This window comes from Phallusia mammillata, chromosome 4 (assembly GCF_965637545.1).
Source record: "Phallusia mammillata chromosome 4, kaPhaMamm4.hap1.1, whole genome shotgun sequence".
Classification (NCBI taxonomy): domain Eukaryota; kingdom Metazoa; phylum Chordata; class Ascidiacea; order Phlebobranchia; family Ascidiidae; genus Phallusia; species Phallusia mammillata.
Genome location: NC_137255.1, coordinates 257,910 through 282,305, shown reverse-complemented (window position 1 = coordinate 282,305; position 24,396 = coordinate 257,910). Strand labels below are relative to the sequence as shown.

The 24,396-nt window shown below is 34.6% G+C and overlaps 1 protein-coding gene and 1 long non-coding RNA gene across 10 annotated transcripts; both read left to right on the top strand.

The window, feature by feature from the left end:
* The first annotated feature begins 6,861 nt into the window (after positions 1 to 6,861).
* LOC145224335 (uncharacterized) lies at positions 6,862 to 15,982 on the top strand. Of its 8 annotated transcripts, none has more exons than XR_013859612.1 (8): positions 6,862 to 7,056; positions 7,312 to 7,471; positions 8,019 to 8,107; positions 8,240 to 8,378; positions 14,138 to 14,343; positions 14,654 to 14,764; positions 15,214 to 15,540; positions 15,811 to 15,982. It is a non-coding gene; the product is annotated as an uncharacterized LOC145224335 (long non-coding RNA). The 8 variants fall into 8 exon arrangements; XR_013859615.1 differs by lacking the exons at positions 6,862 to 7,056; positions 7,312 to 7,471; positions 8,019 to 8,107; positions 8,240 to 8,378 and adding exons at positions 12,397 to 12,489; positions 12,746 to 12,905; positions 13,453 to 13,541; positions 13,727 to 13,865 and having other exon boundaries at positions 14,654 to 14,941; positions 15,811 to 15,980; XR_013859611.1 differs by having other exon boundaries at positions 6,862 to 7,471.
* A 2,126-nt stretch (positions 15,983 to 18,108) lies between these two features.
* Positions 18,109 to 22,581, top strand: LOC145225186 (WD repeat-containing protein 62-like). 2 transcript variants are annotated; one of them, XM_080091866.1, is made up of 8 exons: positions 18,109 to 18,320; positions 18,872 to 18,960; positions 19,040 to 19,178; positions 19,450 to 19,666; positions 20,231 to 20,518; positions 20,785 to 21,111; positions 21,382 to 21,521; positions 21,826 to 22,581. In XM_080091866.1, exons 5-6 carry the CDS (start codon positions 20,461 to 20,463, stop codon positions 21,003 to 21,005), a joined length of 279 nt encoding a protein of 92 aa, XP_079947992.1. In that variant the 5' UTR covers positions 18,109 to 18,320; positions 18,872 to 18,960; positions 19,040 to 19,178; positions 19,450 to 19,666; positions 20,231 to 20,460; the 3' UTR covers positions 21,006 to 21,111; positions 21,382 to 21,521; positions 21,826 to 22,581. The 2 variants fall into 2 exon arrangements, with proteins under 2 accessions (XP_079947992.1, XP_079947991.1); XM_080091865.1 differs by lacking the exons at positions 18,109 to 18,320; positions 18,872 to 18,960; positions 19,040 to 19,178; positions 19,450 to 19,666 and having other exon boundaries at positions 20,074 to 20,518.
* The last annotated feature ends 1,815 nt before the right edge of the window (positions 22,582 to 24,396 follow it).

Sequence of the window (24,396 nt, the reverse complement as noted above, 5' to 3'; positions counted from 1 at the left end):
TTTAAACAAGGAATAAACAAGAAAGGAAGGCAATAAAGGACACAATAAAGTTTGAAAAATAGTGATAAATTCTGCACATGAAAATCTCAAGTCATTGTGAAGCGTTGTGAGTATAAGAGAAGTCTCACGAGGCAAAGCGTCACAGCAGACTAGGTCACAGCAATTTCCTCGCAGCAATATTCGATTGATTACGTGCAAGGCGGGGTAATTAGCACAGGTATTTTGGGACCAATTAAGACAAAACACCCCGTGGAATGTAAACACAGGACCTCGTGGTGCTACATTACATAATGTGCCAGTGAGCATACCTGTGGCTGTGGGTTTAGGAATATGTTGCAATGAGGAAAAACCTTAAATTACGCTTGAATACTGTGAATCCGGTTTTGGTATCTGTAATCTTAATGGGTAGTTTGTTCCATACCTTGGCACATTTGTATCTAAGTGTATGTTGGCCGCGACTTGTGGAAACACGTGGGACAAAAAAGTGTTGTTTTAAAGCGCCTCTTGTTGCATGTTTATGTATGGACGATGTGTAGGTGAAGAAGTCATCAAAAACTGGCGGTAATTTTCTGTTTTTGAATTTAAATACAAACTTGGCAAGTTCCATGTCATGCATGTCGTTTATTTTTAAAATGTTTGTTTGCAGATATAATTTTTTACTTGAACACTGAAAAGGGCTGTTGGTAATAATTTTTATAATTCTGTTTTGCATAACTGCTATTTTTTGCATTGTTGTTTTGTTAGCAAAGCCCCAAGAGAGCAGGCCATACAGGAGGTGTGGATGTACCAGAGAAAAATACAAGTTTCGGAGTGTGCTTGATTGAATGTAGTGTCTTAATTTGGACAGAACTCCAGCAGCTGAAGCAATCTTGCTTCTGATGTGTTGGATGTGCTGGGCCCATGACAATTTTTCATCAAAAATCACACCCAGATATTTAAGTGATTCTGTTTTCTGCAGCTCCACCCCGTTCATTGTGATTTGTGGCTTGGAACATGTGGTTTGGTTTGAAAAGATCATGTATTTGGTTTTGTTATAATTAAGGGATAGATAATTTGCTCTCATCCACCTGTCCACCTTTGTTAGCTCCTTATTGACAGATAACTGCAGTGATGGCACATTATGGGAAGACATCCAGAGGCATGTATCGTCAGCAAATAGCCGAGTTTCGAGTTTGGATGCAGCCGGGAGGTCATTTATGTAAATCAAAAAAAGGAGAGGGCCTAGCCCTGACCCCTGCGGGATTCCACATGTCACATCACAATAGTCTGATGAGTTTTCTGAAAAAAATGTGCTTTGTTTTCTGTTTGTCAAGTAACTTTCAAGAAATTTGTTTATGTGACCACGAAATTCGTAATGTTCAAGTTTCTTTATGAGTATTTGGTGGTTAACAGTGTCGAAAGCTTTAGCCAAATCAAGAAAAATTGCACAAGTGGTGAGTTTTTTGTCCATTGCAGAAATTATTCTGTCATGAATTTCAGCAATGGTTAAGTTTGTGGAGTGTGATGTTCTAAATCCATTTTGAAATTTTGTCAATATTTGGTATTTTTCCAGATATTTTACCATGCGTTTGTATACAAGTTTTTCAAATATTTTTGAAAACGTTGGAAGTAAAGATATTGGGCGATAATTGCCTAAGTGTTGAGTGCAACCTCCTTTGTGAATGGGAATGACTTTGGCAAGTTTTAAACAATCTGGAAATGAACCAGCCTGGACTGCTTCATTGAAAAAATTGCACAATATTGGTGCTAGGGATGGAGCTGCGAGCTTGATAAGACGAATTGGGATGTCATATGGTCCTGTGGCTTTTTTACTGTCAAGTGCGTTGATGACATTATAAACTTCTGTTGTGTCTATGTCATAAAATCGGAAGGAATTTGATGTGGGATGTTGCAAATATGACTCAGGCAGAATTGTTGTATTTGGAATTTGCGAGGCCATATCCTTACCTATGTTGGAGAAGTGTTTGTTGAAGGCATGTGCAATTTGTTTTGGGTTAGTCAGTGTGCTATTTTGATATGTTATTTGAGATGTCTGCATGTGTGTAGCATTTTTGTGTGATATTATTGAGTTGATTATTTGCCATGTCTTCTTTGTGTTGTTACTGTTTTCATTGAATAACTTTTGTAATAGTTTTGTTTTGCAGTTCTAATAATATTTTTTAGTTTTTTGGTATACTGTTTGTATTTATCACTCACTTTATCATGTGCAATGCATTGTTTGTAGAATTTATTTTTCTTTTTGATGGATATTAATATTCCTTTGCTTAACCATGGTTTTATTTGCTTTGTAGATTTTTTAAGAGATTTGATGAAGGGGGCATGGTGGTTAACTACCAACTGGAATTTAGATATAAAATTTTCAAACTTTTTGTGTATGGATTGATTCATATCAATGTTATCTACAATACTGTACACATCATACACATAATTATCAGTGTCTACATGTCTATAATCCCTATTGAGCTTTGGATATTTCAGTTGAATTGGACTGGACTTTTTTATTATGGCAAATACTGGTAAATGATCAGATATATCAAACATAATTAACCCAGGTGTGATTTTGTCATTTGTGTTGTTTGTGTAAATGTGATCAATTGCCGTCATTGTACTAGAGGGTGCAGTATGGGATGGATTTTTTATCAACATGTTTGCATTTAAACTGGTTAACATTGATTTGTAGTGTTGTATTGTAGGTGTGGTAGCCAGGCTGTTGATGTTAAAGTCCCCAAGTATATAGTATGTAACACTCTTTTTGTTTAGATTAAACAAACAGTTTTCAAAGATTTTGGAGAATATGGGAATATCGGGTCCGGGATGTCTGTATATAACTCCAACAACTGCAGTGTTTTTATGGTGTAGCTGCAACCTAATCCAAATGTTTTCACATCTGGGCATGTCGAAATGGTAATGTGTAGAAACTTGGTATTGCAGAGTGTTTTTTATATACATTCCAACACCTCCTGCATTGGTTGGTGAGTCAGTGTGTACAAAATTATATCCATTCAATGATATATTGCTTACAGTATTCAAGCGCAATTTGGTTTCTGTTATTGCTATTATATGAGGTTCTGCATTAGTGGTATGCAGAAATTCTTCTAGTATGTGTAAGTTGTGCACTAGACTTCTAACATTAAAGTGAAGTAATGTCAAGTCATTAGTACTGGTGGTTTCAATTAATGCTTTGAACTCTTCTGTATCTAAATATTTTGATTCCCTAATATTACTCATGATTTTGTTGGGGTGTTTTGTTTTTGGGTGAATGGGTGTAATATACACAGGTTACATAATGGTGTAATACACAACGCAAAATTAACATGCAAAATTTGTTTAGGTGCATACAATACAAGACACTGCAGTGTGCAGCAAACATAAACAAATACATGCAATTGATTAGGATTACCAGATTGTATTCTACAACTCAGCTAATGTGGGAATGTGGTGCTTCCTCATATCTGCTTCATTGTGAATGGCGATTGTGGGGGAAGTTTCATTTTTTTTGAGCAGAATGGTTCCATTCCTGGTCCATATGAACTTAAATCCATTTTGACGTTTGAATTGAAGGCACTGGTGGAACATTTTTTTGTTTGATTTTGTAAGACTCTCGTTAATGTATATTGGCGACTGGTGTGCATCTTTTTCGGAAACTCTTGCTTTAAACAGTTTGGAGCGATTATTGTAAATTTCATCCCTTATTTTGCGGCTTGTGAATTTCACTATTATTGGTGCACCATTTTTGTTTTGCTCTCTACTTTGCGAAGACCCAAGCCTATGAGAGATGCTTATGCATTCTTTATTCAAAGTTATGCCAATGCGTTTAGCAACAGCAACAGCAATGTCATCGGTACATTCACTGCTGGTTTGTGGGATCCCTTTGATTTCTAAGCAATCCCGTCTGCCATATTGTTCCAGTGCATTGATTTCATTTTTGTTTGTTTCCACATTTTTCTTCATTAGCTTAATTTCTTCTTTCAAGTGCTGATTTTCTTTTTTTAAGGTTTTCATTTCTTCATCTGTAGTGAGTAGTTTTTTTTCAATCAAATCGTATTTATTAGATAGAAATGTTTGACTTTTTTTGATAGTTTGCAAGTCAGCCAAAACAGAATTTAATTTTGTAGTCATCTCATCCTTGTTGTGATTGACTTGTGTAAGCAGTAAATCCACCTTTGTCGATAAAGTACTGACAGAAGTACTTTTATTTTTGTTCGGAGTTGTAGGTGACATTGTACAGATTTAAAACTATTATTCATAAATCAGTAATCAATTTTAAACAGCAGCCTAACAAACCTTATTCCAGCCTTATTCAAATAGAATCATCGGGTGACAGAAGAGCTCAAACAAACCCAGAAAGGTGCCACCTCCATGCCTGGAAGTCCAGATTTGAATAAAACCTCGTATTTTGCTACAAACGACTAGTTTACAGTAGAAATAATCGATGATTCGACGCAACCTAGTAATGTTGACATCCCATTCAGTGATGAGTTTGACGACCCTTCAACTTTGACATTTCACAACGATCCAGGTAATGTCCGTTGCTGCGATTTCCAAATGATTTGTCCGTTAGTTGAGGTGTTTGCAGAGTTGCTTTGGTAATGATCCCAGAAAATATCCTGCATTAGAAAAGACATTATTTATGTTTTGCGAAATAATTTTATTTTATCACATATTTAAACTTATAATCTTTTTTTGTATCTTGATATTTGTTCCTTGATTTAAACAGAATGACCACTGTTTTGGCTGGTTTGATATGTTACTATTATCATATTTATTGACATTCAGAATACACTTTTTTATTTTATTATGATTCCTTTATTGTTTTTCTTATTACACACATCAGTACAAACTTCATTATGCAAATTTAATTTGTAAAGAAGTGTCAACATTTTTATGCATTTTGCTGGTTTGTATTTATTTTGTTTGGCTTTTTAAGAACTTACAATTGCTTTTCAGATGCTGAGCAACAAAATACTGATGAGTCATTGTTGTCAAAGTGAGTGACTAAGCAGTTGTCCAACGATGAGTCAGGGTTATTAAGCAACAAACCTTTACCTGAACTGGGGAAATGGGAGATAAATTACACAAAGAAAAGGTGGGATGTTGGGATTTAACTTTACAAATATGTGACAGACTAAAAACTTTGACAAGTCTGAAGTCGTCCACTGTTTTATTTAGACATATATATTTCACCTAAGTAATAGGCAGTGTTAGTTTCAAAAAACTACTAAGTCACATTGCTAAGCTGTTTATGTTTGGCCTGGAAACCAATTTTCTTAGGCAAGTGTAGGCTGACCCTTGGGGCTAAATATTTTTGACCAGTATATGCTTGGCAAAGCCACATATACATTTTAAACTTTGATTTCATTTCTAAATGTCTTTTTGTATTCTTATTTCAGGCTTGCACAGTAGCAGAAGGACACATACATACCAACATTTGAGTCATAGCTTGGATTTACTGATGGATTATTTTCTTTGTCCCCCCCCCCCCCCCCCCCCCCCCACACACACACACACACTTTTATACAGTATTTTCAAGATTATCCACCAGAGCATTGATGGTTTAATGTGTCGGGTATGCAATTTTTTTACAGCAAGTGTTTTGTGTTATGGCAAAGTACGGAAACCCCTGGTTTTTGAACCTTTTTCTTCACTGTAGGTTTTTAAAGCTGTTTAATTGAAGCCGGTCATATAATATACTTTACAAATTTACACTCTTTAAGCCATGTGTTCGTATATTGGGATTGTGTCTTTCCGTTTTTGATTTTGGGTGTAATGTGTTGGTCTCAGAAGGTAACATAAGATAAGACATGTTACATTTAAATTCAAGCTGTTATTTTTATGTTTTGATTCAAACAAGCTTACTTATGTGGATACAAACCCCTATCCTTTCAGCACCAATTGTTGTTTCTACTTTGTATTTGTAGCCTAATTGCTGTATATGTTCATTAGTGTGTCCCTTGATTTCACAAACCTTCCTGCTTGAAAACATTTGACATTGCATCGCCTCAGACAGTAAGGTTGCTGAAATAGTTTTAATAGAAGATGTGTTTTGTAGAAGGCATGGTTCCAGTAAATGAAATGTCCTATTTTAGTGGATCCTATTATGTATGTTTTCGCTTGTGTTCAAAATCTGGTGCATGTTTTTGGCGTAAATAAAGTTTTCTTTTAGATCCGTCCGTGTTGTTTGCATTGTGTAAAATATCTCTTTATTATGTTTGTGCTGTTACTTGATAAGGCAGACAGAGATTTATTTAAACATAGAATAAAAGGAATCCATAAAATCACATGTAAACGTTGAGATTTGTCAAAAAATGTTTGTTGACAAGCTTTTTTGTGGAAATTTGGTCACGCACTAACGACCATGTCATGAAAAGTGATACCATAAAAAAATACTTTGTTATCAATTGCGGCATGAATTTGGGGAAAAAATTGCATTTTTGGAGTTAAAATAAAATTTGGTGTTTTAATTTACCGCAGTTGTTTAAAAAAATTATTAGTAATGTTTTCTGAATCTAATTAACGTGACGCAATAATTCATGAGTTTGCCAAATATGATTTCAGTGGTTAGTTATGACGTAACAATTTTTCAGAAGTTTCCAGTGCCGAAATTCAGCTATTGCTGGCTATCTCCGGTTTTGTTTTGTGCCAATAAATGGGCAATAAATTCTTTTTCATAAAAATTTGACCGCGTGATGACCTTTTGCCAAATGCAAACTCAAATAAAGAAGTAACGTTTCATTGGTCCAAGAACGATAGTAGATTGCGTTTTTTTGCTGCACAAGTGATTTACAAGTTAAACATTTACCCCTTGATGGAATTGCAAGTTCAAAAGTTCGTTAATGTGCATTTATTTCCGAAAATTATTGAGCGCGAAACATATTTATTGAACAGCTGTGAAAATAAACATTGCGTCATCAGCGATCAGCTGTTTGTAAACAGACGTGGCGAAAAATTTTCATCTTTAAAGTTGAGACTGTTTTTGGTCGTTTTGTCGCAAAATTATGAAGAATAAAGACAAAATCGTGCTTTTGCTTTTGCTGCCTGATAAGAAGTCGTATTTTGGTAAAAGTTAGTTTCAAAATTTTTACATATTTAATGAGAAAAATAACGGCCCAAGTAGACATAAAAAGCAACTTGCCTCAATATCACTGATGTGGGCATGAGCATTTGCAGAAGCAGTTATAAAATAATAAACCATGTTGCATTTACATCTATTTGAGCTTTTATTTTTATGACTAAATTTATGAACAGATCCATGCATATTGTTTAATATATTTTTACATTAATTATTTTGAACTTACAATTGGATTTTTGCAGAGGTTATGAAGTGCTTGCGATGTCAGTAGATGTCTACAACATGTGGCTGCATCTTGTATTTTCTGATCACTCACTTGTTATAACTGATGTGATGGATTTTGAAAAACCAAATGTCACTTCAGTTTCCAGGTTTCACAGCTCGTGTGTCTAGGAAATCAAGGTTTGTCTTTGTAACATACATATATTGAAGTTACATCACTAAAAAAATTATATTTCATCACAAAAGACAATTGTAAACAATAAATGTTATTAATCGGGATACACTGCTCTTCGATATCCAAAATACTGAAAAACAGTGACTGATCATTTTTTAGTGATTTTTTTTAAATGTTAAATGTGCTCAAAAAAAGCATCGTCAGTTTCTGTACCCCTCACATCCATGGAGATCATTACATAATTCATAACAAAAAGTATATAAGCTTATGTCAATAGACGTACTATAACTATTCAAATATCATCAGTAGTGGCTGAAAATGAATGAAATGTTGTAACGTCAGCTGCTGTAATCATGTCTCATGAGTGTAAATTGTCTGCTCCACACTAATTATAACAGTGGAATTATCAATGTAAACCAAATTCAGAAAAGTCTTTCTGATTTAATTTATTGAGTCAAATTCTTGTTTTGTTTTTGTCACTGATTTAAATCACTGGGGCACAAAACCCTGTTTACATGTAATAATAGTTTCTTCCTTATGGTGTTTTTGCAGACTCTTCCTGATTGTGCTGAGTCAGCTGTTTTGTTTCGGTTTCAAATGACGGCAGAGTCAGGATCTGGAAAATCGATGACCAAACATGTGTACGAACCTTATATATTGTGGCTGTTTGTAGGATATATGTATTGGACGATCAATAAGAACATTATATATTGTGGCTGTTTGTAGGATATATGTATTGAACGAGCATTAAGTTAGTTATTAAATATTTGTAGGTTCTGAAACACACAATTCTATTGGAAAGTATGGAGAAACACTTCACGGATACTAAAACATCGGTTGAAGCACGTTGCATTTCTGTTCATAATGACGGCAAACACATGCGGTTGGCAACAGGAGTGGGAGTATCCAGCAGTATGTATTCAACATACTTCCCAATTCAATTTGTAGTCATCTTTATGTCTGGGCACATTAGGGAATTCTGCACACAATTTAACACTCTTTATCATAAATATGCATCAGTAATTTCATCGCTGGTTTCTAGGCTGCACCTATTTTAGCTTGTTTTTCCAAGCCACAGTAAATTTGGAATTTGGTTTTAAGTTGTTATTTTGGATTTGTTTTTTTGTAATCCTTAAGACTAAATAGTTTTGCGTTTTTTATGACAACCAATCATTTGTTTTTAGTGTGTACGACCTTCTGACGTTTAAGAGGATATCATTTATTTCGTCACACGACGGGGATATATTAAGCATGGATTATTCTCACTGTGGTTCGATGCTTGCAAGCGCGAGTAGAGATCGATGTGTTCACATGTTTACTGATGATTATATTCTGTCCATTTGGCTAATTCGACCCAGTTGACTCAAAATTTGCACTAAGTATCATTTACACGAACTACAATAAACTGCATTAAAACGCTGGAATTTAAATCATACAAGTTAACAAGGGTAAATTTGGAAAATGAAACACGCATGTTTAAGTGATTTGCCTTTGAACCAAATGTGTAACATTTAAAAATCTGACTTTTCTCCGAACCTTTCTTTGTACATTGCATTTTGCTTTGCCTAAGCTTTTTTAATTATATACATATATATATATATATATATATATATCAGTCACAGTGAAAGTGTCCAGTTTTCAGCTGCATTTGTTTTTGTACCACTTTTGTGATTTTTGTGTTTTAGTCTCATTATGTTGTTTAACAGAGAGCATAGTTGTTTAATCTTGATGCTGACAATTCTTGGTCTAAATCAGATTTATAATTACAGTTTCGACTAATGAGCTGTGGAACAGACAAGTCTTTCTACTACTACAACTGACATCAGTTGAGAACAACATTACATTGAGAAACACTCGATGGCTGACATGGACATTGTTGAGTAAGCAAATCCACAAAATTTTAAACCCAGCCATTCTAACTGTGGATTTTATTCATCGATGATTCAGTGGTAGTTGCGTGCAGCTGCACTTTAACCGAATATGACATCTTTGGTGCAAAACACTTGTTGCAACCTCGTGTGTTGATAAAAACATCTATGTCCTCCCGTACACCACAGGTCAGTGTTGGTTTGCATTTGTTGAGAAAATTGAAAAGCAATTTGCAGTTATACAATATTAATAAACATTTCCACTTAATTCAATCAAACATGTTTTATTCATGTCAAATGACTAAATGTATGTCTAGCAAATTTACTCATGGTAGGAATTTCACAATACTGGCCTTTTACAAGTTTGCATTTTTTCTGCATCAGTTTTGAAATTGCTTTAATGTATTTGCAACTGTTTTTCCAATTAACATGTTTAACAAGAATCTTTTGTTTGTCTCGCAGGAGATTGTGTTTGCATGATCAGCCGGCATTCAGAGGTAGCGGTTGCTCTCACTTTCGACCACAACTCTCACTTAATCTCCGCATCTGCCGACAGTTGCATATTTGGGCGGACATTTAGCCATCGGGTGACAGAAGAGCTCAAACAAACCCAGAAAGGTGCCACCTCCATGCCTGGAAGTCCAGATTTGAATAAAACCTCGTATTTTGCTACAAACGACTAGTTTACAGTAGAAATAATCGATGATTCGACGCATCCTAGTAATGTTGACATCCCGTTCAGTGATGAGTTTGACGACCCTTCAACTTTGACATTTCACAACAATCCAGGTAATGTCCCTTGCTGCGATTTCCAAATGATTTGTCCGTTAGTTGAGATGTTTGCAGAGGTTTGATATGTTACTATTATCATATTTATTGACATTCAGAATACACTTTTTTATTTTATTATGATTCCTTTATTGTTTTTCTTATTACACACATCAGTACAAACTTCATTATGCAAATTTAATTTGTAAAGAAGTGTCAACATTTTTATGCATTTTGCTGGTTTGTATTTATTTTGTTTGGCTTTTTAAGAACTTACAATTGCTTTTTCAGATGCTGAGCAACAAAATACTGATGAGTCATTGTTGTCAAAGTGAGTGACTAAGCAGTTGTCCAACGATGAGTCAGGGTTATTAAGCAACAAACCTTTACCTGAACTGGGGAAATGGGAGATAAATTACACAAAGAAAAGGTGGGATGTTGGGATTTAACTTTACAAATATGTGACAGACTAAAAACTTTGACAAGTCTGAAGTCGTCCACTGTTTTATTTAGACATATATATTTCACCTAAGTAATAGGCAGTGTTAGTTTCTAAAAACTACTAAGTCACATTGCTAAGCTGTTTATGTTTGGCCTGGAAACCAATTTTCTTAGGCAAGTGTAGACTGACCCTTGGGGCTAAATATTTTTGACCAGTATATGCTTGGCAAAGCCACATATACATTTTAAACTTTGATTTCATTTCTAAATGTCTTTTTGTATTCTTATTTCAGGCTTGCACAGTAGCAGAAGGACACATACATACCAACATTTGAGTCATAGCTTGGATTTACTGATGGATTATTTTCTTTGTCCCCCCCCCCCCCCACACACACACACACTTTTATACGGTATTTTCAAGATTATCCACCAGAGCATTGATGGTTTAATGTGTCGGGTATGCAATTTTTTTACAGCAAGTGTTTTGTGTTATGGCAAAGTACGGAAACCCCTGGTTTTTGAACCTTTTTCTTCACTGTAGGTTTTTAAAGCTGTTTAATTGAAGCCGGTCATAGAATATACTTTACAAATTTACACTCTTTAAACCATGTGTTCGTATAGTGGGATTGTGTCTTTCCGTTTTTGATTTTGGGTGTAATGTGTTGGTCTCAGAAGGTAACATAAGATAAGACATGTTACATTTAAATTCAAGCTGTTATTTTTATGTTTTGATTCAAACAGGCTTACTTATGTGGATACAAACCCCTATCCTTTCAGCACCAATTGTTGTTTCTACTTTGTATTTGTAGCCTAATTGCTGTATATGTTCATTAGTGTGTCCCTTGATTTCACAAACCTTCCTGCTTGAAAACATTTGACATTGCATCGCCTCAGACAGTAAGGTTGCTGAAATAGTTTTAATAGAAGATGTGTTTTGTAGAAGGCATGGTTCCAGTAAATGAAATGTCCTATTTTGGTGGATCCTATTATGTATGTTTTCGCTTGTGTTGAAAATCTGGTGCATGTTTTTGGCGTAAATAAAGTTTTCTTTTAGATCCGTCCGTGTTGTTTTGCATTGTGTAAAATATCTCTTTATTATGTTTGTGCTGTTACTTGATAAGGCAGACAGAGATTTATTTAAACATAGAATAAAAGGAATCCATAAAATCACATGTAAACGTTGAGATTTGTCAAAAAATGTTTGTTGACAAGCTTTTTGTGGAAATTTGGTCACGCACTAACGACCATGTCATGAAAAGTGATACCATAAAAAAATCGTTTGTTATCAATTGCGGCATGAATTTGGGGAAAAAATTGCATTTTTGGAGTTAAAATAAAATTTGGTGTTTTAATTTACCGCAGTTGTTTAAAAAATTATTAGTAATGTTTTCTGAATCTAATTAACGTGACGCAATAATTCATGAGTTTGCCAAATATGATTTCAGTGGTTAGTTATGACGTAACAATTTTTCAGAAGTTTCCAGTGCCGAAATTCAGCTGTTGCTGGCTATCTCCGGTTTTGTTTTGTGCCAATGAATGAGCAATAAATTCTTTTTCATAAAAAATTGACCGCGTGATGACCTTTTGCCGAATGCAAACTCAAATAAAGAAGTAACGTTTCATTGGTCCAAGAACGATAGTAGATTGCGTTTTTTTGCTGCACAAGTGATTTACAAGTTAAACATTTACCCCTTGATGGAATTGCAAGTTCAGAAGTTCGTTAATGTGCATTTATTTCCGAAAATTATTGAGCGCGAAACATATTTATTGAACAGCTGTGAAAATAAACATTGCGTCATCAGCGATCAGCTGTTTGTAAACAGACGTGGCGAAAAATTTTCCTCTTTAAAGTTGAGACTGTTTTTGGTCGTTTTGTCGCAAAATTATGAAGAATAAAGACAAAATCGTGCTTTTGCTTTTGCTGCCTGATAAGAAGTCGTATTTTGGTAAAAGTTAGTTTCAAAATTTTTACATATTTAATGAGAAAAATAACGGCCCAAGTAGACATAAAAAGCAACTTGCCTCAATATCACTGATGTGGGCATGAGCATTTGCAGAAGCAGTTATAAAATAATAAACCATGTTGCATTTACATCTATTTGATTTTTTTATTTTTATTACTAAATTTATGAACAGATCCATGCATATTGTTTAATATATTTTTACATTATTTATTTTGAACTTACAATTGGATTTTTGCAGAGGTTATGAAGTGCTTGCGATGTCAGTAGATGTCTACAACATGTGGCTGCATCTTGTATTTTCTGATCACTCACTTGTTATAACTGATGTGATGGATTTTGAAAAACCAAATGTCACTTCAGTTTCCAGGTTTCACAGCTCGTGTGTCTAGGAAATCAAGGTTTGTCTTTGTAACATACATATATTGAAGTTACATCACTAAAAAAAATATATTTCATCACAAAAGACAATTGTAAACAATAAATGTTATTAATCGGGATACACTGCTCTTCAATATCCAAAATACTGAAAAACAGTGACTGATCATTTTTTAGTGATTTTTTTTAAATGTTAAATGTGCTCAAAAAAAGCATCGTCAGTTTCTGTACCCCTCACATCCATGGAGATCATTACATAATTCATAACAAAAAGTATATAGGCTTATGTCAATAGACATACTATAACTATTCAAATATCATCAGTAGTGGCTGAAAATGAATGAAATGTTGTAACGTCAGCTGCTGCAATCATGTCTCATGAGTGTAAATTGTCTGCTCCACACTAATTATAACAGTGGAATTATAAATGTAAACCAAATTCAGAAAAGTCTCTCTGATTTAATTTATTTAGTCAAATTCTTGTTTTGTTTTTGTCACTGATTTAAATCACTGGGGCACAAAACCCTGTTTACATGTAATAATAGTTTCTTCCTTATGGTGTTTTTGCAGACTCTTTCTGATTGTGCTGAGTCAGCTGTTTTGTTTCGGTTTCAAATGACGGCAGAGTCAGGATTTGCAAAATCGATGACCAAACATGTGTACGAACCTTATATATTGTGGCTGTTTGTAGGATATATGTATTGGACGATCAATAAGAACATTATATATTGTGGCTGTTTGTAGGATATATGTATTGGACGATCAATAAGAACATTATATATTGTGGCTGTTTGTAGGATATATGTATTGAACGAGCAATAAGTTAGTTATTAAATATTTGTAGGTTCTGAAACACACAATTCTATTGGAAAGTATGGAGAAACACTTCACGGACACTAAAACATCGGTTGAAGCACTTTGCATTTCTGTTCATAATGACGGCAAACACATGTGGTTGGCGACAGGAGTGGGAGTATCCAGCAGTATGTATTCAACATACTTCCTAATTCAATTTGTAGTCATCTTTATGTCTGGGCACATTGGGGAATTCTGCACACAATTTAACACTCTTTATCATAAATATGCATCAATAATTTCATCGCTGGTTTCTAGGCTGCACCTATTTTAGCTTGTTTTTCCAATCCACAGTAAATTTGGAATTTGGTTTTAAGTTGTTATTTTCGATTTGTTCTTTTGAAATCCGTAAGACTAAGTAGTTTTGCGTTTTTTATGACAACCAATCATTTGTTTTTAGTGTGTACGACCTTATGACGTTTAAGAGGATATCATTTATTTCATCACACGACGGGGATATATTAAGCATGGATTATTCTCACCGTGGTTCGATGCTTGGAAGCGCGAGTTGAGATCGATGTGTTCACATTTTTACTAATGATTATATTCCGTCCAACACGATCTGCTGCCGTCACTGCTGTGAAGTTTGCGAACCAAGATCATGAGGTAAACTGTCATGTAGGGAAGTTGAAACTAGTATAACTAGGTATTATAGAATAGTTATTTCAATTCTAGAATTTCTAATCCAAGTCTTATATAATTTTTCATTGTGATCTGGACAACAATGTTTCCCAAGGTAAACTGTATATATATATATATTATATATATATTAGTGACAGTGAAACTGTCCAGTTTTCAGCTTCATTTTGCTTTTGTGATTTTTGTGTTTTGATCTCATTATGTTGTTTAACAGAAAGCATAATTGTTTAATCTTGATGCTGACAATTCTTGGTCTAAATCAGATTTGTGATTGCAGTTTCGACTAATGAGCTGTGGAACAGACAAGTCTCTCTACTACTACAACTGACATCAGTTGAGAACAACATTACATTGAGAAACACTCGATGGCTGACATGGCCATTGTTGAGTAAGCAAATCCACAAAATTTTAAACCCAGCCGTTCTAACTGTGGATTTTATTCATCGATGATTCAGTGCTAGTTGCGTGCAGCTGCAATTTAACCGAATATGACATCTTTGGTGCAAAACGCTTGTTGCAACCTCGTGTGTTGATAAAAACATCTATGTTCTCCCGTACACCACAGGTCAGTGTTGGTTTGCATTGTTGAGAAAATTGAAAAGCAATTTGCAGTTATACAATATTAATATGCATTTCCACTTAAATTAATCAAACATGTTTTATTCATGTCAAATGACTAAATGTATGTCTAGCAAATTTACTCATGGTAGGAATTTCACAATACTGGCCTTTTACAAGTTTGCATTTTTTCTGCATCAGTTTTTAAATTGCTTTAATGTATTTGCAACTGTTTTTCCAATTAACATTTTTAACAAGAATCTTTTGTTTGTCTCGCAGGAGATTGTGTTTGCATGATCAGCCGGCATTCAGAGGTAGCGGTTGCTCTCACTTTCGACCACAACTCTCACTTAATCTCCGCATCTGCCGACAGTTGCATATCTGGGCGGACATTCAGCCATCGGGTGACAGAAGAGCTCAAACAAACCCAGAAAGGTGCCACCTCCATGCCTGGAAGTCCAGATTTGAATAAAACCTCGTATTTTGCTACAAACGACTAGTTTACAGTAGAAATAATCGATGATTCGACGCATCCTAGTAATGTTGACTTCCCATTTAGTGATGAGTTTGACAACCCTTCAACTTTGACATTTCACAACAATCCAGGTAATGTCCCTTGCTGTGATTTTCAAATGATTTGTCCGTTAGTTGAGGTGTTTGCAGAGGTTTGATATGTTACTATTATCATATTTATTGACATTCAGAATACACTTTTTTATTTTATTATGATTCCTTTATTGTTTTTCTTATTGCACACATCAGTACAAACTTCATTATGCAAATTTAATTTGTAAAGAAGTGTCAACATTTTTATGCATTTTGCTGGTTTGTATTTATTTTGTTTGGCTTTTTAAGAACTTACAATTGCTTTTTCAGATGCTGAGCAACAAAATACTGATGAGTCATTGTTGTCAAAGTGAGTGATTAAGCAGTTGTCCCACGATGAGTCAGGATTATTAAGCAACAAACCATTACCTGAACTAGGGAAATGGGAGATAAATTACACAAAGAAAAGGAGGGATGTTGGGATTTAACTTTACAAATATGTGACAGACTAAAAACTTTGACAATTTTGAAGTCGTCCACTGTTTTATTTAGACATATATATTTCACCTAAGTAATAGGCAGTGTTAGTTTCTAAAAACTACTAAGTCACATTGCTAAGCTGTTTATGTTTGGCCTGGAAACCAATTTTTTTAGGCAAGTGTAGGCTGACCCTTGGGTTTTAAATATTTTTGACCAGTATATGCTTGGCAAAGCCACATATACATTTTAAACTTTGATTTCATTTCTAAATGCCTTTTTGTATTCTTATTTCAGGCTTGCAAAGTAGCAGAAGGACACATACATACCAACATTTGAGTCATAGCTTGGATTTACTGATGGATTATTTTCTTTGTCCCCCCCCCCCTCACACACACACTTTTCTATGGTATTTTCAAGATTATCCACTAGAGCATTGATGATTTAATGTGTCGGGTATGCAATTTTTTTACAGCAAGTGTTTTGTGTTATGGCAAAGTACGGAAACCCCTGGTTTTTGCACCTTTTTCTTCACTGTAGGTTTTTAAAGCTGTTTAATTGAAGCCGGTCATAGAATCTACTTTCCAAATTTACACTCTTTAAGCCATGTGTGCGTATAGTGGGATTGTGTCTTTCCGTTTTTGATTTTGGGTGTAATGTGTTGGTCTCGGAAGGTAACATTTGATAAGACATGTTACATTTAAATTCAAGCTGTTATTTTTATGTTTTGATTCAAACAGACTAACTTATGTAGATATAAACCCCTATCCTTTCAGCACCAATTGTTGTTTCTACTTTGTATTTGTAGCCTAATTTCTGTATATGTTCATTTGTGTGTCCCTTGATTTCACAAACCTTCCTGCTTGAAAACATTTGACATTGCATCGCCTCAGACAGTAAGGTTGCTGAAATAGTTTTAATAGAAGATGTGTTTTGTAGAAGGCATGGTTCCAGTAAATGAAATGTCCTATTTTAGTGGATCTTATTATGTATGCTTTCGCTTGTGTTCAAAATCTGCTGCATGTTTTTGGCGTAAATAAAGTTTTCTTTTAGATCCGTCCGTGTTGTTTTGCATTGTGTAAAATATCTCTTTATTATGTTTGTGTTGTTACTTCATAAGGCAGACAGAGATTTATTTAAACATAGAATAAAAGGAATCCATAAAATCACATGTAAACGTTGAGATTTGTCAAAAAATGTTTGTTGACAAGCTTTTTGTGGAAATTTGGTCACGCACTAACGACCATGTCATGAAAAGTGATACCATAAAAAAATACTTTGTTATCAATTGCGGCATGAATTTGGGAAAAAAAATGCACTTTTGGAGTTAAAATAAAGTTTCGTGTTTTAATTTACCGCAGTTGTTTAAAAAAATTATTAGTAATGTTTTCTGAATTTAATTAACGTGACGCAATAATTCATGAGTTTGCCAAATATGATTTCAGTGGTTAGTTATGACGTAACATTTTTTCAGAAGTTTCCAGTGCCGAAATTCAGCTATTGCTGGCTATCTCCGGTTTTGTTTTGTGCCAATGAATGGGCAATAAATTCTTTTTCATAAAAATTTGACCGCGTGATGACCTTTTGCCAAATGCAAATTCAAATAAAGAAGTAACGTTTCATTGGTCCAAGAACGATAGTACATTGCGTTTTTTTTTCGGCACAAGTGATTTACAAGTTAAACATTTACGCCTCGATGGAATAGCAAGTTCAGAAGTTCGTTAATGTGCATTTATTTCCGAAAAATTATTGAGCGCGAAACATATTTATTGAACAGCTGTGAAAATAAACATTGCGTCATCAGCGATCAGCTGTTTGTAAACAGACGTGGCGAAAAATTTTCATCTTTAAAGTTGAGACTGTTTTTGGTCGTTTTGTCGCAAAATTATGAAGATTAAAGACAAAATCGTGCTTTTGCTTTTGCTGCATGATAAAAAGTCGTATTTTGGTAAAAGTTAGTTTCAAAATTTTTGCATATTTAATGAGAAAAATAACTGCCCAAGTAGACATAAAAAGCAACTTGCCTCAATATCACTGATGTGGGCATGAGCATTTGCAGAAGCAGTTATAAAATAATAAACCATGTTGCATTTACATCTATTTGAGCTTTTATTTTTATGACTAAATTTATGAACAGATCCATGTATATTGTTTAATATATTTTTACATTAATTATTTTGAACTTACAATTGGATTTTTGCAGAGGTTATGAAGTGCTTGCGATGTCAGTAGATGTCTACAACATGTGGCTGCATCTTGTATTTTCTGATCACTCACGTGTTATAACTGATGTGATGGATTTTGAAAAACCAAATGTCACTTCAGTTTCCAGGTTTCACAGCTCGTGTGTCTAGGATATCAAGGTTTGTCTTTGTAACATACATATATTGAAGTTACATCATCAAAAAAATTATATTTCATCACAAAAGATAATTGTAAACAATAAATGTTATTAATCGGGACATACTGCTTTTCGATATCCAAAATACTGAAAAACAGTGACTGATCATTTTTTAGTGATTTTTTTTTTTTAATGTTAAATGTGCTCAAAAAAAGCATCGTCAGTTTCTGTACCCCTCACATCCATGGAGATCATAACATAATTCATAACAAAAATGATAAAAAGCTTATGTCAATAGACATACTATAACTATTCAAATATCATCAGTAGTGGCTGAAAATGAATGAAATGTTGTAACGTCAGCTGCTGTAATCATGTCTCATGAGTGTAAATTGTCTGCTCCACACTAATTATAACAGTGGAATTATAAATGTAAACCAAATTCAGAAAAGTCTTTCTGATTTAATTTATTTAGTCAAATTCTTGTTTTGTTTTTGTCACTGATTTAAATCACTGGGGCACAAAACCCTGTTTACATGTAATAATAGTTTCTTCCTTATGGTGTTTTTGCAGACTCTTTCTGATTGTGCTGGGACAGCTGTTTTGTTTCGGTTTCAAATGACGGCAGAGTCAGGATTTGGAAAATCGATGACCAAACATGTGTACGAACCTTATATATTGTGGCTGTTTGTAGGATATATGTATTGAACGAGCAATAAGTTAGTTATTGAATATTTGTAGGTTCTGAAACACACAATTCTATTGGAAAGTATGGAGAAACACTCCACGGACACTAAAACATTGGTTGAAGCATGTTGCATTTCTGATCATAATGACGGCAAACACATGCGGTTGGCGACAGGAGTGGGAGTATCCAGCAGTATGTATTCAACATACTTCCTAATTCAATTTGTAGTCATCTTTATGTCTGGGCACATTGGGGAATTCTGCACACAATTTAACACTCTTTATCATAAATATGCATCAGTAATTTCATCGTTGGTTTCTAGGCTGCACCTATTTTAGCTTGTTTTTCCAATCCACGGTAAATTTGGAATTTGGTTTTAAGTTGTTATTTTTGATTTGTTTTTTGTAATCCTCAAGACTAAATAGTTTTGCGTTTTTTATGACAACCAATCATTTGTTTTTAGTGTGTACGACCTTATGACGTTTAAGAGGATATCATTTATTTCGTCACACGACGGGGATATATTAAGCATGGATTATTCTCACCGTGGTTCGATGCTTGCAAGCGCGAGTAGAGATCGATGTGTTCACATGTTTACTGATGATTATATTCCGTTCAACACGATAGCTGATCATTCTGCTGCCGTCACTGCTGTGAAGTTTGCGAACCAAGATTATGAGGTAAACTGTCATGTAGGGAAGTTGAAACTAGTATAACTAGGTATTTTAGAATAGTTGTTTCGATTCTAGAATATCTAATCCAAATCTTATATAATTTTTTATTGTAATCTGGACAACAATGTTTCCCGAGGTAAACTGTCACTGGTGTGGCTATTTCCATTCAGTTGACACAAAATGTAAATTCAATGCACTAAGTATCATTGACACGAACTACAATAAACTGCAGTAAAACGCTGAAATTTGAATAATACAAGTTAACAAGGGTAAATTTGGCAAATGCAACACGCACGTTTAAGTGATTTGCCTTTGTTTGAACCAAATGTGTAACATTTGAAAATCTGACTTTTTTCCGAACCTTTCTTTGTACATTGCTTTTTCCTTTGCCTAAGCTTTCTTAATTATATATATCAGTCACAGTGAAAGTGTCCAGTTTTCAGCTGCATTTGTTTTTGTACCACTTTTGTGATTTTTGTGTTTTAGTCTCATTATGTTGTTTAACAGAGAGCATAGTTGTTTAATCTTGATGCTGACAATTCTTGGTCTAAATCAGATTTATAATTACAGTTTCGACTAATGAGCTGTGGAACAGACAAGTCTCTCTACTACTACAACTGACATCAGTTGAGAACAACATTACATTGAGAAACACTCGATGGCTGACATGGACATTGTTGAGTAAGCAAATCCACAAAATTTTAAACCCAGCCATTCTAATTGTGGATTTTATTCATCGATGATTCAGTGCTAGTTGCGTGCAGCTGCAATTTAACCGAATATGATATCTTTGGTGCAAAATGCTTGTTGCAACCTCGTGTGTTGATAAAAACATCTATGTCCTCCCGTACACCACAGGTCAGTGTTGGTTTGCATTGTTGAGAAAATTGAAAAGCAATTTGCAGTTATACAATTTTTATAAGCATTTCCACTTAAATTAATCAAACATGTTTTATTCATGTCAAATGACTAAATGTATGTCTAGCAAATTTACTCATGGTAGGAATTTCACAATACTGGCCTTTTACAAGTTTGCATTTTTTCAGTTTTTAAATTGCTTTAATGTATTTGCAACTGTTTTTCCAATTAACATTTTTAACAAGAATCTTTTGTTTGTCTTGCAGGAGATTGTATTTGCATGATCAGCCGGCATTCAGAGGTAGCGGTTGCTCTCACTTTCGACCACAACTCTCACTTAATCTCCGCATCTGCCGACAGTTGCATATTTGGGCGGACATTTAGCCATCGGGTGACAGAAGAGCTCAAACAAACCCAGAAAGGTGCCACCTCCGTGCCTGGAAGTCCAGATTTGAATAAAACCTCATATTTTGCTACAAACGACTAGTTTACAGTAGAAATAATCGATGATTCAACGCATCCTAGTAATGTTGACATCCCATTTAGTGATGAGTTTGACAACCCTTCAACTTTGACATTTCACAACAATCCAGGTAATGTCCCTTGCTGTGATTTCCAAATGATTTGTCCGTTAGTTGAGGTGTTTGCAGAGGTTTGATATGTTACTATTATCATATTTATTGACATTCAGAATACACTTTTTTATTTTATTATGATTCCTTTATTGTTTTTCTTATTACACACATCAGTACAAACTTCATTATGCAAATTTAATTTGTAAAGAAGTGTCAACATTTTTATGCATTTCGCTGGTTTGTATTTATTTTGTTTGGCTTTTTAAGAACTTACAATTGCTTTTTCAGATGCTGAGCAACAAAATACTAATGAGTCATTGTTGTCAAAGTGAGTGACTAAGCAGTTGTCCAAGATGAGTCAGGGTTATTAAGCAACAAAAACCTTTACCTGAACTGGGGAAATGGGAGATAAATTACACAAAGAAAAGGTGGGATGTTGGGATTTAACTTTACAAATATGTGGCAGACTAAAAACTTTGACAAGTCTGAAGTCGTCCACTGTTTTATTTAGACATATATATTTCACCTAAGTAATAGGCAGTGTTAGTTTCTAAAAACAACTAAGTCACATTGCTAAGCTATTTATGTTTGGCCTGGAAACCAATTTTCTTAGGCAAGTGTAGGCTGACCCTTGGGGCTAAATATTTTTGACCAGTATATGCTTGGCAAAGCCACATATACATTTTAAACTTTGATTTCATTTCTAAATGTCTTTTTGTATTCTTATTTCAGGCTTGCACAGTAGCAGAAGGACACATACATACCAACATTTGAGTCATAGCTTGGATTTACTGATGGATTATTTTCTTTGTCCCCCCCCCCCCCACACACACACTTTCATACGGTATTTTCAAGATTATCCACCAGAGCATTGATGGTTTAATGTGTCGGGTATGCAATTTTTTTTACAGCAAGTGTTTTGTGTTATTTCAAAGTACGGAAACCCCTGGTTTTTGAACCTTTTTCTTTACTGTAGGTTTTTAAAGCTGTTTAATTGAAGCCCGTCATAGAATATACTTTACAAATTTACACTCTTTAAGCCATGTGTGCGTATAGTGGGATTATGTCTTTCCGTTTTTGATTTTGGGTCTAATGTGTTGGTCTCAGAAGGTAACATAAGATAAGACATGTTACATTTAAATTCAAGCTGTTATTTTTATGTTTTGATTCAAACAGGCTTACTTATGTGGATACAAACCCCTATCCTTTCAGCACCAATTGTTGTTTCTACTTTGTATTTGTAGCCTGATTGCTGTATATGTTCATTTGTGTGTCCCTTGATTTCACAAACCTTCCTGCTTGAAAACATTTGACATTGCATCGCCTCAGACAGTAAGGTTGCTGAAATAGTTTTAATAGAAGATGTGTTTTGTAGAAGGCATGGTTCCAGTAAATGAAATGTCCTATTTTAGTGGATCCTATTATGTATGCTTTCGCTTGTGTTCAAAATCTGGTGCATGTTTTTGGCGTAAATAAAGTTTTCTTTTAGGTCCGTCCGTGTTGTTTTGCATTGTGTAAAATATCTCTTTATTATGTTTGTGCTGTTACTTGATAAGGCAGACAGAGATTTATTTAAACATAGAATAAAAGGAATCCATAAAATCACATGTAAACGTTGAGATTTGTCCAAAAATGTTTATTGACAAGCTTTTTGTGGAAATTTGGTCACGGACTAACGACCATGTCATGAAAAGTGATACCATAAAAAAATACTTTGTTATCGATTGTTTACAAACTTTTTTGGTACAGTTTTCTGAATCTAATTAACGTGACGTAATAATTCCTAAATTGGCATATATGATTTCAGTGTTTAGTTATGACGTTACATTTTCTCCAAAGTTTCCAGTGCCGAAATTCAGCTATTGCTGGCTATCTCCGGTTTTGTTTTGTGCCAATGAATGGGCAATAACTACTTTTTCATAAAAATTTGACCGCGTGATGACCTTTTGTCAAATGCAAACTCAAATAAAGAAGTAACGTTTCATTGGTCCAAGAACGATAGTAGATTGCGTCTTTTTGCTGCAAAAGTGATTTACAAGTTAAACTTTTACGCCTCGATGGAATTGCAAGTTCGGAAATTCGTTAATGTGCATTTATTTTCGAAAATTATTGAGCGCGAAACATGGTTTTTGAACAGCTGTGAAAATAAACATTACGTCATCAGCTGTTTGTAAACAGTCGTGGTGAAAATTTGTGTCTTAAAAGTTGAGACCTTGAGACTGTTTTTGGTCGTTTTGTCGCAAAATTATGAAGATTAAAGACAGAATCGTTAGGTAACTCAGCAGGGCTGCCACTCCTTGGGATTTTTCCCAAGATCTTGGGATTTCAGTGCTGAGCTTGGGACTTTGGGAAAAACGTTTTAAATCTTGGGATTTTTTGGGTCTAGTGTACAATTGTACGTACATAGATTAATGACGTCACAAAATCATGAAATTACGTCACGACATAGTTTAGGTCATATGATGACGTCATGCAAAATTTTGCGTATCTATGACGTCATTAACCCCGTTTTTAACCGCACAAAAAAACTTGACGTCACTCATGCGCCCCCTTACAAACCACTGTAGTGAAAAGGGGGAAATAAAATGGAAAACACATTTAAGGTACAGTAACAAATTGAACTTAAACAAGTTTTATACATTACTGCTCACATCTGAGTGTTTTTGAAAGCAAAGGATACTTAAAATACCCAAAAATGCTGCACTATAAATACGAAAATGTGAAAATACAAAAAAGTTATCAAACAAAGACATGTTCATTAGGATGATGATGACTCAATCGTTTTTTTTTCTCTCAAATACCTCACGGAAAATTTGTCAACAGAGAAAGAGTTGCCAATGGGCCTGAAACTGGAGCAAGACCCGAAAGTAGCAGCACGAAACTCGGCCGAACCCGAATGGTTTTTGGGAAGCCCGTTTAGGCCGGAAAGTTTTATTAACAAGCGTATATATTAAAGCAGGGGTGTCCAACACGTGGTACGCGTGCCAAAAGTGGCACGCACAGCATTTTAAATGGCACGCAATTTTTGGACATTCAGATGGTAAACATTAGGATTTGTCCCGCATTTAATATTTTTCTATTGATTCTTTTTGGCCTTTATTCTAACTTCAGTAAAGATGATCAGTATCAAGGTTACACAAATCCATTAAATAAATTGGTCGTTTTTAGACTTCATCCGTCCACCTTTAGGCGCTTGAAACTGTCGAATTCTGGATAATTCCGGGGCTTTATGCTGTCGTATTAAATTCCATGTTATGGATTCTGCGCCTTAAGCGACATGGTATGTTATAAAAGGTTTCTGGA